The sequence below is a fragment of the Lucilia cuprina genome, chromosome 5 (genome assembly GCF_022045245.1).
Source record: "Lucilia cuprina isolate Lc7/37 chromosome 5, ASM2204524v1, whole genome shotgun sequence".
NCBI lineage: Eukaryota > Metazoa > Arthropoda > Insecta > Diptera > Calliphoridae > Lucilia > Lucilia cuprina.
This window is the reverse complement of record NC_060953.1, coordinates 17,674,152-17,689,290: the sequence shown is the minus strand read 5'-3', so window position 1 is coordinate 17,689,290 and position 15,139 is coordinate 17,674,152. Positions and strand designations below refer to the sequence as shown.

At 30.4% G+C, this 15,139-nt stretch overlaps 2 protein-coding genes across 3 annotated transcripts in view; one reads left to right on the top strand and one right to left on the bottom strand.

The window, feature by feature from the left end:
* Positions 1 to 4,746, top strand: part of LOC111677119 (facilitated trehalose transporter Tret1) — a 70,280-nt gene extending 65,534 nt beyond the window's left edge. For both annotated transcript variants that reach the window (XM_046951681.1, XM_023438185.2), the window contains 3 exons: positions 378 to 989; positions 1,065 to 1,316; positions 3,156 to 4,746. In XM_046951681.1, the coding sequence (XP_046807637.1) occupies positions 402 to 989; positions 1,065 to 1,316; positions 3,156 to 3,722 (1,407 nt within the window). In that variant the 5' untranslated portion in view covers positions 378 to 401 and the 3' untranslated portion in view covers positions 3,723 to 4,746. The remainder of the gene's footprint in view (positions 1 to 377; positions 990 to 1,064; positions 1,317 to 3,155) is intronic.
* Positions 4,747 to 13,018: 8,272 nt separating this feature from the next.
* LOC111677116 (protein-S-isoprenylcysteine O-methyltransferase) lies at positions 13,019 to 14,578 on the bottom strand. The gene is made up of 3 exons (XM_023438179.2): positions 14,219 to 14,578; positions 13,786 to 14,157; positions 13,019 to 13,730 (listed from the first exon to the last, which is right to left on the bottom strand). The coding sequence occupies exons 1-3, from the start codon at positions 14,459 to 14,461 to the stop codon at positions 13,443 to 13,445; spliced, it is 903 nt and encodes a 300-aa protein (XP_023293947.1). The 5' UTR covers positions 14,462 to 14,578; the 3' UTR covers positions 13,019 to 13,442.
* Between the last annotated feature and the right edge of the window lie 561 nt (positions 14,579 to 15,139).

Genomic DNA, 15,139 nt, shown 5'->3' with positions numbered 1-15,139 from the left:
AAGCAGTAGCGGCGAAAACGGCGGAGAGGGATCGAAGTAATTGGGAAAAGAACTAAAGCAAATAAAACTGTGGACAATAAAAATGAAATATATTTTTTTATTATCTTGTTATTGGGAAAACTATTCTGAAATACTAAGTACGTCTCTGTTTAGTCTTAATATTTTTATTATATTTGTAAACAATAACAGCATTAAACTAAAATATAAATTTTAATTGTAGTGATTTCAATTAGTCTTGCAATAACAATACCACTAAGAACAACCGATTTTGTAACTCTTACAACGATTTAAAACAAAAAAAGTCCTGTTTTAATTTTAATCTAAAACTTAAAACATTTTATTAAAATATTTCATTATTTTTTCCTATATCATTTTAGGATCAAGATAACCTACTCGATAATATGGTTCACACGACTGAATCGAATTCCAGAACCCTGCCACAATATGTGGCAGCATTATCAGCCGCTGGTGGAGCCTTTGCAGCCGGTACTCTCTTAGGTTGGACTTCTCCCGCTCAAGGTGAACTAACTACCGGTAAATATGGTTTCCCTGTCGATGAAAATGCCTTCTCCTGGATTGGTTCGGCCATGACCTTGGGTGCTGCTTTTGTTTGTGTACCCATTGGTTTCCTTATCAATCTTATTGGCCGTAAATTAACTATGCTGTTGTTGGTCTTACCCTTTACTTTGGGTTGGTGTCTCCTGATCTGGGCTCAAAATGTTGAAATGATGTATACGGCTCGTTTTATTTTGGGCATATCGGGTGGTGCCTTCTGTGTTACAGCACCCATGTATACGGGTGAGATAGCTCAGAAAGATATACGCGGCACACTGGGCAGTTTCTTCCAGCTGATGATAACCGCTGGTATTCTATTTGTGTATGCCATCGGTGCCGGTTTAGATGTATTTTGGATGAGTATTGTTTGCGGTATTTTACCTTTAGTATTTGGCGCAGTATTTGTATTTATGCCGGAATCTCCTACATATTTGGTAAGTTTTTCTCTTTGCTTCCTTTTTAATTAAATTAATTATATTAATAAATTGTTTACTAAAAACATATTTTAGGTTTCTAAAAATAACAATGAAAGCGCCGTTAAATCTATTCAATGGTTGCGCGGCAAGGACTATGACTACAGAATGGAAATCGAAGAATTAAAAGAGACTGAAAGAAAAATCAAAGAAAATCCCGTTTCTATTGGCAGTGCTCTCATGCGTCCCGTTACCATTAAGGCTTTATGCATCAGTTTGGGTCTTATGTTCTTCCAACAGTTGAGTGGCATCAATGCCGTTATTTTCTATTCAACCGATATTTTCAGGGTAAGTTGTCATGCTATTTCGTCATGTTCTTTAACAGCTATAGATATAGGTATATTTTATCTCTATTTATTCGACCTCTAAGAATGTCAAAAAGTCGTAATACGTTTTTTATTAATATTACATTTAGTTATTATTGGTAAAAGATAATAGGTTTTCAAAGACCTTTATCAATATATATATATATTTTTGATATACGCATTACTTAATGCTTTCCCTTTTAGATCGAACATTTTAGAACGCATATTATTCGTTTTAGTACTAGTTGTGGTCTCAAGACCACAATATCCCACAAATATCGCTAATACATAATGTACATAACTTTTAGAATTATTTTGTAGAACTAGTTTGAAATAGTACCAATATAGGCTTTCTAGATCCAGTCTAGAGTCCATGACTCAAACTAAGTTCCAAACTTAACAATTTTGATTAAAAATTGTTTGAAAAAGGAAAGGTTTTAGTTAATTTTTATAACTGTTTTGAAAACCTTCCCTAGAACTAGTTGATATAGTGAAACATTCATACAAACATCATTGATTAAAGAACTGAATTCAGAATTAATCTACAGAAATAGATTCGACTTAAAACCCATCCTATCCTTTGGGGGAACAATTATTCGTTTCAATGTCGAAGTACAGGAGTATATTCTGCAATATAGAATCCATCTAGAATGCATTACTACGAATTGATCCAATTTTAAATAATTTCAAATAAGAATTGCTGAAAAAAGATCTAGTTCCATAATTGTTCTAAGTAAGGGGCGTGTGTGTTCTAAAAGTTTGCCTAAAACTAGCTACGAGAGTGAACAATCATTCGTTTCAAAGTCGAAACATAAAAAGTAAAGGAGTAGGAGCTAGAAGCTGCAATATAGAACCAGTCTAGCATGTATTACTCAGAATTTGTACAATTTTAAACAATTTCAAACAAGAATTGCTGAAAAAGAACTAGTTCCATAATTGTTCTAAGTAAGGGGCGTGTGTGTTCTAAAAGTTTGCCTAAAACTAGCTACGAGAGTGAACAATCATTCGTCTCAAAATCGAAACATAAAAAGTATAGGAGTAGGAGCTAGAAGCTGCAATATAGAAGCAGTCTAGAATGCATGACTCAGAATTGGTCTAATTTTAAACAACTTCGAATAAGAATTGCTGAAAAAGAACTAGTTCCATAACTATTCTAAGTAAGGGGCATATGGGTTCTATAAGTTTGCCTAAAACTAGTTCCGAGAGTAAACAATCATTCGTTTCAAAGTCGAAACATAAAAAGTATAGGAGTAGGAGCTAGAAGCTGCAATATAGAACCAGTCTAGAATGCATGACTCATGACTTGTACTAATTCTAAACAATTTCGAATAAGAATTGCTGAAAAGGAACTAGTTCCATAACTATTCTAAGTAAGGGGCATATGTGTTCTAAAAGTTTGCGTAAAACTCATTCGTTTTAAAGTCGAAACATAAAAAGTATAGGAGTAGGAGCTCGGAGTTGTAATATAGAACCAGTCTAGAATGCATGACTCAGAATTGGTCTAATTCTAAATAATTTCAAACAACAATCGCTGAAAAAGAACTAGTTCTATAACTGTTCTAAGTAAAGTGTGTTATAAAAGCAATACCTAAAACTAGTCCCAAGAGTAAACAAATATTATAGATTAAAAAACTGGTTCTAGAATAATTGCATAGAATCAGTTCCAAGGTTGAAAATTTCGAACGAGTAGTAGTACAGTTATAGAACTGTTATCATTTTTCCTGTTTATAGGTTTATTATTTCAAATCTAAAATAACTTTTTTATGAAAATTATTCAAACTTTCTTAGTTTAAAACTTATTTTTTTAACTTTCTTTTTCCAGGATGCTGAAACTGGTATTGATGAAAACCTCTCCACCATTGTTGTTGGCATTATGCAGGTCATTGCCACCTTTATCTCCGTCATGGTTGTCGATAAATTGGGTCGTCGCATCTTACTCTTGGCCTCTTCCAGTGTCATGGCCATTTCCACCGTTGCCATGGGTGTCTATTTCTATATGAAAGAAAACGACAGAGATTCCGTAGCCAATCTCGGCTGGTTGCCCGTCAGCAGTTTGTGTGTATTTATCATTATGTTCTCCATTGGTTTCGGTCCAGTACCATGGTTGATGATGGGTGAATTATTTGCTTCGGATATTAAGGGTGTAGCCGGTTCCATTGCTGGTACTTCGAATTGGGTTTTGGCTTTTATTGTTACCAAGACATTTGTTAATTTGAAAGATGCTTTGGGTAGTGGTGAAACATTTTGGCTATTTGCTGGCATTACTGTAGTGGGTGCCATCTTTGTATTTGTATTTGTACCCGAAACTAAAGGCAAAAGTTTAAATGAGATTCAAGATGAATTGAGTGGTAAAACGAACAGAAATCAATCAAATGGTAATGTTATCTAAATCTAAAGGATTTCATTTACAAGAGTCTCGCCGCAAAAAAAAGCAGTCAATCAGTTAGTTTTCTTTTTATTTGTTTTGTAAAGGACTTGAAGCATTTGTCCTTTAACATAACTATTCACATACACACACACATCAACCACAACACAAAAAAAAACACTGGAAATTTATTTTTATTTTATTATTAATTTAAATTATCATTTTCTCATTATTTTGTCATTTGTTAAACATTTTATTATATTTACTTTTTTTTTGTAATTTAGTTTGGAAACGTTTATATAGTTTTTCTTTTTGTTCTGATGTTTTCCTTTAATGTTAAAGTGCAAGGAATTTTTAATTTGTTTTATTTTTTTTATGAAACATATTTGTTTAATTAATAAGAAAAGAATTTATGAAAAAATACACACACTTGTAACTCTTAACATTTTAAAGTTTACAAAAGTAAACCGGAAACGGTGTTTGTTTAACTTGTTTCTAATTATTTAATTTAACTTTTATTTGTGTGTATTTTTTTTATTTATAAAAATGTCTTATAATTTGTGTAATATTTTGTTTTTTTTTTTAATGAAATTTCTTTGTTTTTGTTTTAAATTATGTGTGCTTTTACTTTAAAAGTTTAATAATAATACAACTTAAGAAATGTAAATATTTAAAAAAAAGTTGTTTAAATTATTTGTAATTTTGCACTCTATAAGACTGAAATAATAAACAGAAATATAGTATTTTTTTTAACAATATTTAAACAAAAGTAACAATAAACTATAAAAAGAGTTTTTTTTTAATAAAATCTTTTGATAATTTAACAGTTTTGTTATAATTTCAATAAAAAATTTGTTTAAATACCAAATATGCTCTCTAAAACTGTTAAATTACATTAGTGTAAACCCCATAACATTCATGTTAAATAACATAAAAAAAAACTTAAAGAATTTTTGCAATATATTACAAAATCTTGCTGTTAAACTCGGGACTTTAAAACAATTTTCTTATAATACTTTTATCAAAGGTTTATAAATCAAATTTTCATGCAAAATTTGTTTTATAAATCTTTATTAAATGTTTATAATATTGTTTTAAATTGTTTATAATATATTAAATAAATATATTAAAATATAGTCGGCAATAAAACACAAGATTTTAAACAAATTTTCTGGAAAAAATTCTTTAAAATTTTATTTTTTTTCAATAAAATCATTGCAATATTAATAATAAATTTCTTAAAAAAAGCACACATAAATCTTAAACTAAAAATTCAATTTTTAAAATATGATACAATTTTTTTTTTTATTAAAAAAAATTGTTTTTATTTTAAAAATTTTTAAATTTAATTTTATAAATATTAATTTGTTTTTAATTTTATTTAAACCTTTTTTTAAACAAATTTCTAAAAAAAAACAAAAACAAGCAATATTTTTTTAACACAAATTCTTTTAAGCATTTATGGTTAAACAATCTATTTAAAATTATAATTTTTCTTTTAAATAATGTCTTCTTTTAAAATAATTTTTTTTTTAATTTTTTATAAATATTTTTTATTTTATAACTAAAGGAAAAATCAAAAAAACAACTAACATTACAATAATTTTTAGCTTAGTTTTTAAGTAAAAGAAAATTGCATTTCGTTTACAACCTCAAAAAAAGAAAAAAAGTAAAATATTGTTTTTATATTTATTTTATTTTTTTTTATTATTTTAACAAATCACATCATTATAAAAAAAAATGTTTTTATTAAGCTTATATCATACATTACTAAAACAAAAATCAAATGTTTATTTAATAAATTTTATATTTTATACACCATTTAAGAAAATATATTCAAACAAATTTTGAGTTTTATTTTTTTATTTATTTACTTCGTTTTCAGTTATATTTTGCTTTTTATTTTATAGAAATCTTTAAAAATTAAAGAAATAACATTTAGAATGAATGTTAAACTGCAACAGACAGATAAACTGACCAAAAAAAGTTAGATAAACCAACCTATTCTCACTTCTATTCATATTTCAAAATATTGTTTTTGATTTTTTCGCTGGATTGTATAAATGGGTACAATCCGATCTTTAATGGTCAATCTTTAGGTGAAAGATTTTTAATAGTCCGAAGTAGTTTTTAAGTATTCCATTAGATAATTTTGTTTGCTGGTTTAAGCGCCCAATGGAGGTGGATTAAGCTTAAGCATTTGATTGTCAACTGGAAAACCCGCTCTAAATATATGTATGTACATGAATTCGAAGTGCTGTACCTGGCGTATTGCCCTATCTCTCGGTGGTACTTTTTCAACCACTGGGTGAGTAAAAAGTAAACAACTCACCACTGCCCCTTTTGTGTATCTTACACACATGTTGGAATTTTTGTACATGGATGTTACGGTTCATGTACAAGTACTCGAGCTATCTAATCTCTTGCCATACTAGTCACGTTGAGGAAAGACAGGTGTCATAAGTAAGCTCAATCTACTTTAACATCATGTCGACCAACCACACTACTCTGTTGGCTCTGTTGTTTCGACAACAGTAACTAGAAGGGACGTAGTTGGTAGTCCGAAACACGGATCATATTAATTGACAAGACTTTATTTCAGTAGTCAGAAAGAGCCACTGTGATAAGTGGACTCAACTATGTAGAAAAATCGCCAAATAAAGGGCAGTGACGACCATCACTCTCTTCTTGTTAGATTAAACATTCTAACACATCACTGCACCAACTCCATCCGACAATTCCATCAGTTGCTCCATTCTCTCTATAGAATGCTAGAAGACATCAGAAAACTCCACCTTGTATATCCAATTTTTTCATTATAAGCTCAAATCCAACATTTTATTAATCCACAGTCATTACTCTGTAATTCGAAACGCTTCAGCATCTAGGAACGATAACAGAAATGTATCATGAAAATCATATTCACCGTGTATCAGTCATTTAACCAAGCAACCCTTTTCCCGCGATTTGAGTTTTAACCACAGACACTACGTGGATCCTGAAGGAACCTCAACCACCTGACCAGCCAGGACATAGTCCTGCGGGCAACTGGCCATCCATAGTACCAGATTATGCGGTGCTCTGGTCTGACTTCTGGCAATCTATGCAAGGACTAAGCCAAGCAGTATACTGTAACCAACCAATTTTTCAATCCCGGTCAGATTGGAGGTATTGGATACCTCTTTATACCCCGGGTTTGCAATAACACCAAGGCGGAGGTTTTGCCAAGGTAACATGCCCCCGGGGAGAATATGTATGTACAGAGGTGCTTCAATGAACCATTTGGTACAATTTTTCATTTGTTTCCTGATTGAAATAATAACACAGATCGACAAAATTTGAAAAATGCCAAAAACCCTAAGACCAGGTTAGAGGTTTCTAAAGGATTGAGCCGTGCTAAATCCGTATATGAGTTTTCAAGATTTAGTTGAAGATATATTGAAGAATATAAAAGATATGGCAGATAAAAAGCCTCTACTTTAAAGTTGATAAAATGGACTTTCGGATGTCATACAACATTTTATAAATAAAGTTGTCTTTGTTCTGTAATAACTTTTTAAAAAGTGCCAAAAATTGTGTTTTTAAATTTCAGGACTCGATACTTATCTCAAATCCCAGATGTGGTGAAGAAATTTTGAGGTCTGATTCAGTGAATCTCAATCCTTTAGAAACATTATACTTTTGTCACTGGGTAAAAAATTTGTCATTCTGTACAATCTAAAATGGTACTTCTGAGACATAGTTTTACATTTATTGTTTGGTCCATTATATGGTCTATATATTTTAGTCTATTGTCTAGTTTACAGACATGTTATTTATATATTTCTCAATGTTTAAGTCTTTAGAGTTTTATTTTAATTGCACTTTTTCCCTCTCCGTGGATCCGCGTCTCGTCTCAACTATAGACTAATCTCTTGTCTAGTCTATAGACTAATAACTTGTCTATTATATAGACTCATCTATTGTTTGGTCCATTAACGTATCAATTTTCTAGTCTATAGACAAATCTTTTGACAAGTCCATACACTAGTCAACGAACTAGTCTGTTAACTTTTTTTTTATTGTCTAACAGAAATTGGAACCACATTAGTCTGCTGAGTAAGAAACAATCTCTAGGTCAACAAAGAGAATACCAAGAACATATATCACATGAATTTTAAAGTATTTGAGGTTATAGATTTTAGTAAATTCATTATTCAGAAGCTCTTCACTAATTCACAATTTTCGGTTTAAATTCTTAACATCGAAACTAGTTTAAGGAAGACTTTAAAAATCAACACCTTCTTAAGAAGACATAAGTTAAACTTTTCCGCCAAAGAGTTCTATTCCAATTAAGTTTTTTTTAGGTCGGAATAACAACAATGGAATAGAATAAAATTTTCAACGTTGATTACAAAAAATTAAACCCTATTAAAGTATTGAAAATTTGATTAAAAGTTAAAAGCATTTTTGAGTCGGTATTGGTCTATAGAAACCGTTTTTTAGGCCACAATTTTCAGTTCAAATTTTGACGATCGGAACTAGTTTTAGGAAAGCTTTTGAAATCAAAATCTTATTAACTGTGTTAGAACTACTACTTGAATAATTCTCTTTGAAATTGTGCAGATTGAGACCAGCAATTGATAAACAACGGATAAACAAATCTGTCAAAAAAAAAATGATTTAATCCCGTTCAAAGAGTTCTATTCCGATTAAAAAAAAACATTCCTTAGTAATTTTCTTTTCAACGTTATAAAATAAATTTTCACTAACGGAATTAGTTTATAGAAGCTTTCTTAGTTTGAAAACTAGATCATGAATAATTTTTGTTTAAAAAATTTAAGACAGAAATCGTAGAAACCGAAACCGAAAGCTTATAAAATCTAAGTTTTATCTTCCTATAACACGAAATTAAATGGTTTTAAATAAGAACTTTCCATTATCTTTCAAAAATCGTAAAATCAAAAGTAAATTTTTTTTAACGAGAGAATTTAAAATTCTTCTCTATATTAATACTTTTCGGGTCTCTAAGACATTGTTATCGTTCCCGTGCTGATGTGGGACAACTTGTGCTGCTTGATTATGTTTTAAGAAGACTTTGTCTGTGCCGGCTTGATCCCTTACAATGTAACCATTCACAATAGAATCATGTTGAAAGTGAAAGTGCTTAATTTTTCGAATAGAATACGTTTTAGAACATTCGTTTAATTGAACGGAATCTATTCTGTAATCACTCGTTTTAGAAGTAATGCGACAAAAGGATATATACATATTTTAAATAAATGTAAATAGAAATTGATGAGTTATTTATAAAACGAATAAGGGCGGGTTTTTCAGATAAAGATAATCTTCATTATTTAGTTAAACCTAGTTTAATATATGTTTTGTGTTTTTCAGTAAACAGTAACGTTTCTTATTATCTTAGTTTAACTGAGTGTAATTGGTCAATTAAACTCAAGTTATAAGTGAGAAAACAAAATTAACAAAAACGATAAAATAATGATTTCGGAAGAACAAAAACTTAATATTTTAAGTAAATTGCAATTTTCTGATTTATTTTGTTTTATTTATTATTGTTTTAAATGTTTATTTAACATTTTTCCAAAATTTTCCATTTTACAAAAGTATTGTTTGCAAAAAACAGCTGTTCATTGTTTATGTTTTTGAGTGAAAACTTGGCAATACTAACAAAGTTAAATGAGCTTAAATCTAAAACTGAAAAACACAATTATCCGTTAAAGTCCGCCTAAATTTGTTCCGTGTTTAATTTAACAGCAAGTTAAGCCTAGTTTAACTGATGAGTAAGAAACTCGCCCCTAGACTTTTAAATGTTAAAGGTCAAGTTGTTTAACTATAATTTAAAGAGAAATTAATGAAATACTGTTTGATAAACTCTATTTCAAAGTTAATGCCTGAAAAAATTGGTTGTATGTGTATTTAATCTAAACGCTTTTTAAACCAAGTTTAAGTAACTTTCATAGCAAAAACCTTTGCCTTTAGTGAATTTATAAAAGCAATGAATTTTGAATTTAAAAAAAACTATTTGTTTACTTATTATTTGCACAAATTCTTTTAAATTAAATAAAATTAATAATATCCATCCACATTCATATACATACATACTTTGTAATTATCTAAACTTTAGAGTAAAATGTCTAGTTTTATTAAAAAAATATATGATTTTAAATAAAATTTTGGGAGTTAAAATAATAATATTTAGATTTGAATTATTACAAAATGCTGAGGTTAAGATAGAAAAACATCCTTTGGATATAGTTTTTATTATTTTAAGAAAATCAAGAAAAACACTACAAATCTATAACAATTTTTAATTGAAATTTATAAAAAAATTAAAAATTTGTAATGTTACAAACATTTTTTTATAAATTTTAAATAAAATTTTGCAAAGTTGTATTAATATCTAAATGGTAGTCAAATAAAATGTATTACCCCACCTGTAGTTCATCAGGCTTTTGTTATTTTATGAAATTTTAAACACAAATTACAACAAAAATAAATACATAATACAAATTTATATAAAAAAGAACATGTTGAAAACATACACAAAAAAAAAAAACAAGAGAATAATAAATAAATATCACTATTATTAACAAAAATACATATTTTATGTACAATATGGCAAATTATGGATGTGTACAATAAATAAATTATTGTAATTTGTTAAAAAACTAAAATTAAATTAATAATCCTAATTGGTTAATACCAAAATATGTTGTAAATAAATGTGTTTACTTAAAAGTCTGTATACAAATGTATGTCTAATAAATAGTTTTTTTTTAATTCTTAAGGTAAGTACGAAGTTGTACATTTCCTGATAAACTCGGTAAATTAACATTCAGAATTTTCTATGAAAAAATCTATCTATCTATCTATCTATCTATCTATCTATCTATCTATCTATCTATCTATCTATCTATCTATCTATCTATCTATCTATCTATCTATCTATCTATCTATCTATCTATCTATCTATCTATCTATCTATCTATCTATCTATCTATCTATCTATCTATCTATCTATCTATCTATCTATCTATCTATCTATCTATCTATCTGTCTATCTAACTAACTATCTATCTATTTATCTATCTATCTATCTATCTATCTATCTATCTGTCTGATGAAAAAGTAAGATGCGTAAGGAGAAAAAGCGATGAAGGCAGCAATGATAGTATTAAGACAAGAAGAATAAACTGAAATAGATAGAATTGGTATGAAGAACATAGTGTGTGTTTAATTACACACCCATTCCAACAATCTTAAAAATGCAAGAATACGTTCAGGTTAAACAGTTGATAGATCAGAAAAGTAAGCTTACCATATAGCCTGATAACGACTTGTTTCAAGGGCCGGGTAGTTACACAGAAGATGGTTAATTGTCACTTATTCTTCCTGATTTTGACAACTCCTAAAGAAATCATTGTGTGGAAGACCAATTCGTCTTGCATGGTTCCATACAGGGCCAAAGCATCTTAGCAGTTGAGCAAGTATGTTCTCGAGACCGCCGATCTTGAGCTGAACAGAAACATATGTATGTTATGTATTTGTTTCTTAATGGCAGCTGGCCATCAATGCCAGCTTTTGCCAAGATATCAGCAGTAATATTGTCAGTAATATCCCCGTGTCCTTTGACCCAAACTAGGGTAATTCTTGAATGTCTCGCCATCTAGTTGAAAGACGCCCGGCATTCTTGGACAAGTTTTGATGCAGAGTATACACCTATCAGGGATTTGATAGCGGCTTGGCTGTCAGTATAGATTCTAATATTAACTAAGCCAATTAGATGCCCTTTTAATTGCAGAAATTTCCGTTGGTAGGAAAGTGCATTAAGTCGGAGAGATTTTCATTCCAAATTCTTCAATGAAAATACCACCGCCGACACCGGTAGCTGTTTCTGTATACACATTTAGGTCTTCATCATCTACAAGTGAAGGTTCATCAAAATCAGGGATTATGTTATACCGGAAGTTTCTCGTGGTTCCGGAATGTAGTTGTCAGAGACAAGTTGTAGATTTGGGAGAAGGTCTACAATCTTTGCATGACCTCAATCCATAGATCCATCTGTTTGTGATACTTAATCTGGCAGCTGTGCTAATTGCCATTTGCTTAGCAAGGAGATCCACAGGAAGCCAGTTCAGCATAGCGACTAACGCTTTACTAGGCGTCATCCTAAGAACACCTTTTATGAGGTGGGTTTGTGTTGGATGATTTGTGAAGTGCATGCCATCAGACAATAACACCATACATCATTATTGGCTTTATTATCGCCTCATATAGCGAATGTACATTTCCTGGGTTGATTTCCCAATTCAGGCCTATAGCCCTTCTACAGACGTATAATGCCGTAATAGCTTTTAAAGATCTGGAGGAAATATTCAAACCCTAAGACAGTTTCCTGTCGAAAATAACACCTGGGTATTTTGGATTATCAGAGACTCACCTCTTATATTGACATCTTAGCTACCCCAGGCCGTGTGATGCGCATTGGCGTTTGCACCCATAATCAGCGGTATACTTATGCCGTCTGTTCGCTTCGCGCACTATATTTCTGCCCATGCGGTTTGGAAACTGATCGCCATGGTCGGGCGTATGTAGCTGCTTAGGAGCCAGATTTTGGAGTTGCCAGACTCCCAGACAGACGCAACAGTATCCTCGTCGCTGGCCATAATTACCTGAGCAGTTTGCATATAGAACTTTATAGCCTCTAATAGACAGTCCACGAACTTTACCATAGTGGGTCCACGGTTCTTGTACCAAGACTAGCTCCTCTCCTCTTTCAGTTAGATGAAGGAGGAGGGCAGCAGATGCGTTACCTTCACCATCTGCGTTACCTTCACCATCTCCCTGGATCATAAATGACGGTTACGTCGACATTCTCCGGATCAGTATATATCTATCTATCAATTAATCTTTCTATCTATCTATCTATCTATCTATCTATCTATCTATCTATCTATCTATCTTTCTATTAAGAATTGGAAAAAGTGTTTTAAATTTTACCGTTAGATGGTGTCAGAATTAGGTTCATTTACGTGAACCTTATTCGGCTAGTAAATAAATCAAAATTTAATCTATCATTATGTTTTCAACAATTATAAATAGTATAACCCTCAACACCAGTAAACTTCTAAACATAAACTCCTTTCGATATAAGCAAATCTCGTCCTGTCCCTAAAAATTGTCGTTAAAGAATCGATTAACTATAACAGAATTTTTTACAATTTACGACTTTTACCACATTTTTCAATAATGTTAATATATATTATACTCGATGAAGTGTTAATATAATTAAAATAAAACAACGAAGTTTTATTATTATCAATCTAATTTATTATTAATTAAAATGTTAACTTATTTAGTTGGCATTGTCACAATAATCATATGTATGAAGAGGAAAGTTTTTTTGTTATTATGGTTAGGAAATTAAAACAAATATATAATTTTATCATTGGATATGATAAGTATAATTTAACTAATTAATACATAATGATTGCTATTAACGTAACAAATAATATTAGGGAATATTTTAAATTTGTATAAAATCTAAAAACAAATTGGTTGCGTGCTCTTAAAAATCAAAGAAAATGTTTAAAAAGATTCCAAATATTTTATAGTTACTGAGCAGAGCTATTGTTGTATTATAAATAAAAATAATAAATAAATTATACTTGTAGTTAATTTCAACTACAGACTTGATTTTTCTTAATGAGGTTTAGTGGTAAAATAATAATATTTTCGTTTGTTTTAATCTAATATAAAACCTTTAATAAACGGCAATCCAGTGGGTACATTTTGTTGATATACTTTATAGTCATTACGAAAGAAATTCAAAAGCGTAAATTCTTCACAGTAAATGCGATCGTGAAAGAATTTCCAACTGGCTGCGGTGTAAGCGAGTATACAAAATGGATTCATAAGTATAAATTGAGTACCAATTGACCACCAAAACCAACCAACATAGGAAGGATGACGAGAATAACCATAGATACCATGAGTTATTAGTTTGTGATCATCGGCTTTTTCATATTGCACCTATAAGTAAGTTTTATAATTTTCTTTTTCATTAGCAAATATAATAATGACTCACCAAATGAGTAAAACTATTACTGGCGGTGATCATAGCCGTCTTGCGCACAACTTCACCAAATATACACAGGACAACGCCCACAAGCCACAAATAATAAAAGTCCTTAAAATTAGGTAGAAAATAGACCTCCAAAACAAATTCTAACCAACTAGCTGCTGCCGCCAAACCATATGCCCAAGAATGATTCAAAATAAATGAGTCCACAGTCAAACTTTTGGGATTGCACCAGGCTATGGCCAGAAATTCGGAATAATGAAAAAACGCCATGAAGAAACCATAAACGCCAAATTGTTTCCATACCATTGGCGCAAAACATATCAACAGTATGCAAATAGCTTCTACAAAACCCAAGAATGAAGCTCGTATTGCTATCTGTCAGAATAAGCAAAAGATAAAAATGTTACTTTTGTTTTCTTAGTGAAAGATAACTTACTTGATATTCTGTATTTCTTAAGACAAAACGTATGATCATACTAATCAAAGCAAAATATAATACTGGTCCCCATAATTGTGCTCCCCATACTTTTGGTACAATTCCATAATAGATTTGCGGCACTGAAGGCGTTAATACCAATGCAATTGTTCCCAGGTAACACATTAAACTTAATCTTCCCTCTTTACATAGTTTCCGGGAGGGTGTTATATGTTGTTGTACTTGTTGTGTATTAATGCACATAATTGTTTAGCAATTTTTGTAGTTTATAGTTTAATTTGTGCTAATTTTAATGTTTTTTGCGTTTGTTACATTTGCTGCATTTTTCACGCATAAACAAAAAACAGCTGTTTGATTTTTAAACGGCAATAACCTGCACCGAAACAAATTACCAACGGCGATAGCTAAAACAAAAAATTGCGCCCGTCTGGAATATGTAAAAAAAATATTAGGTACAAGTAACGAGTTTTTTAATTTTACAAAAGAGCCTGATAATACTGTGATTTGCCTGTATTTAGTGAAACTTTTCAACAAATTATACAATATATGGTGAATAATTTCAATCTGAAAAAGTTTCGTTGGTGGCGGCTTGAAATTTCGCCAGCGGCTAATAAGCGACAAAAGTCTTTGCCACCAAATCATAATCATACTAAAACAGAAATGCTAGCATTTCTGTTAACAGTATAATTAACATTATCATAACGCTGTAAAATACGAATATAATTTGCAAGATAATGCAGTGTTCATAATACAGTTCATTATCAATGTTGTGTTTTAAGAAGTTATCATCAACGAGAAACAATAAAGCTAAAATAATATACAAAACGCGTTAGGCGCGTTTTAAGTTTTTGAAGCGTTATTAGCTCCAAGTTACATAGCATTATAGTTTAATATATTGACCTTAAAATAACAGAAGAATCG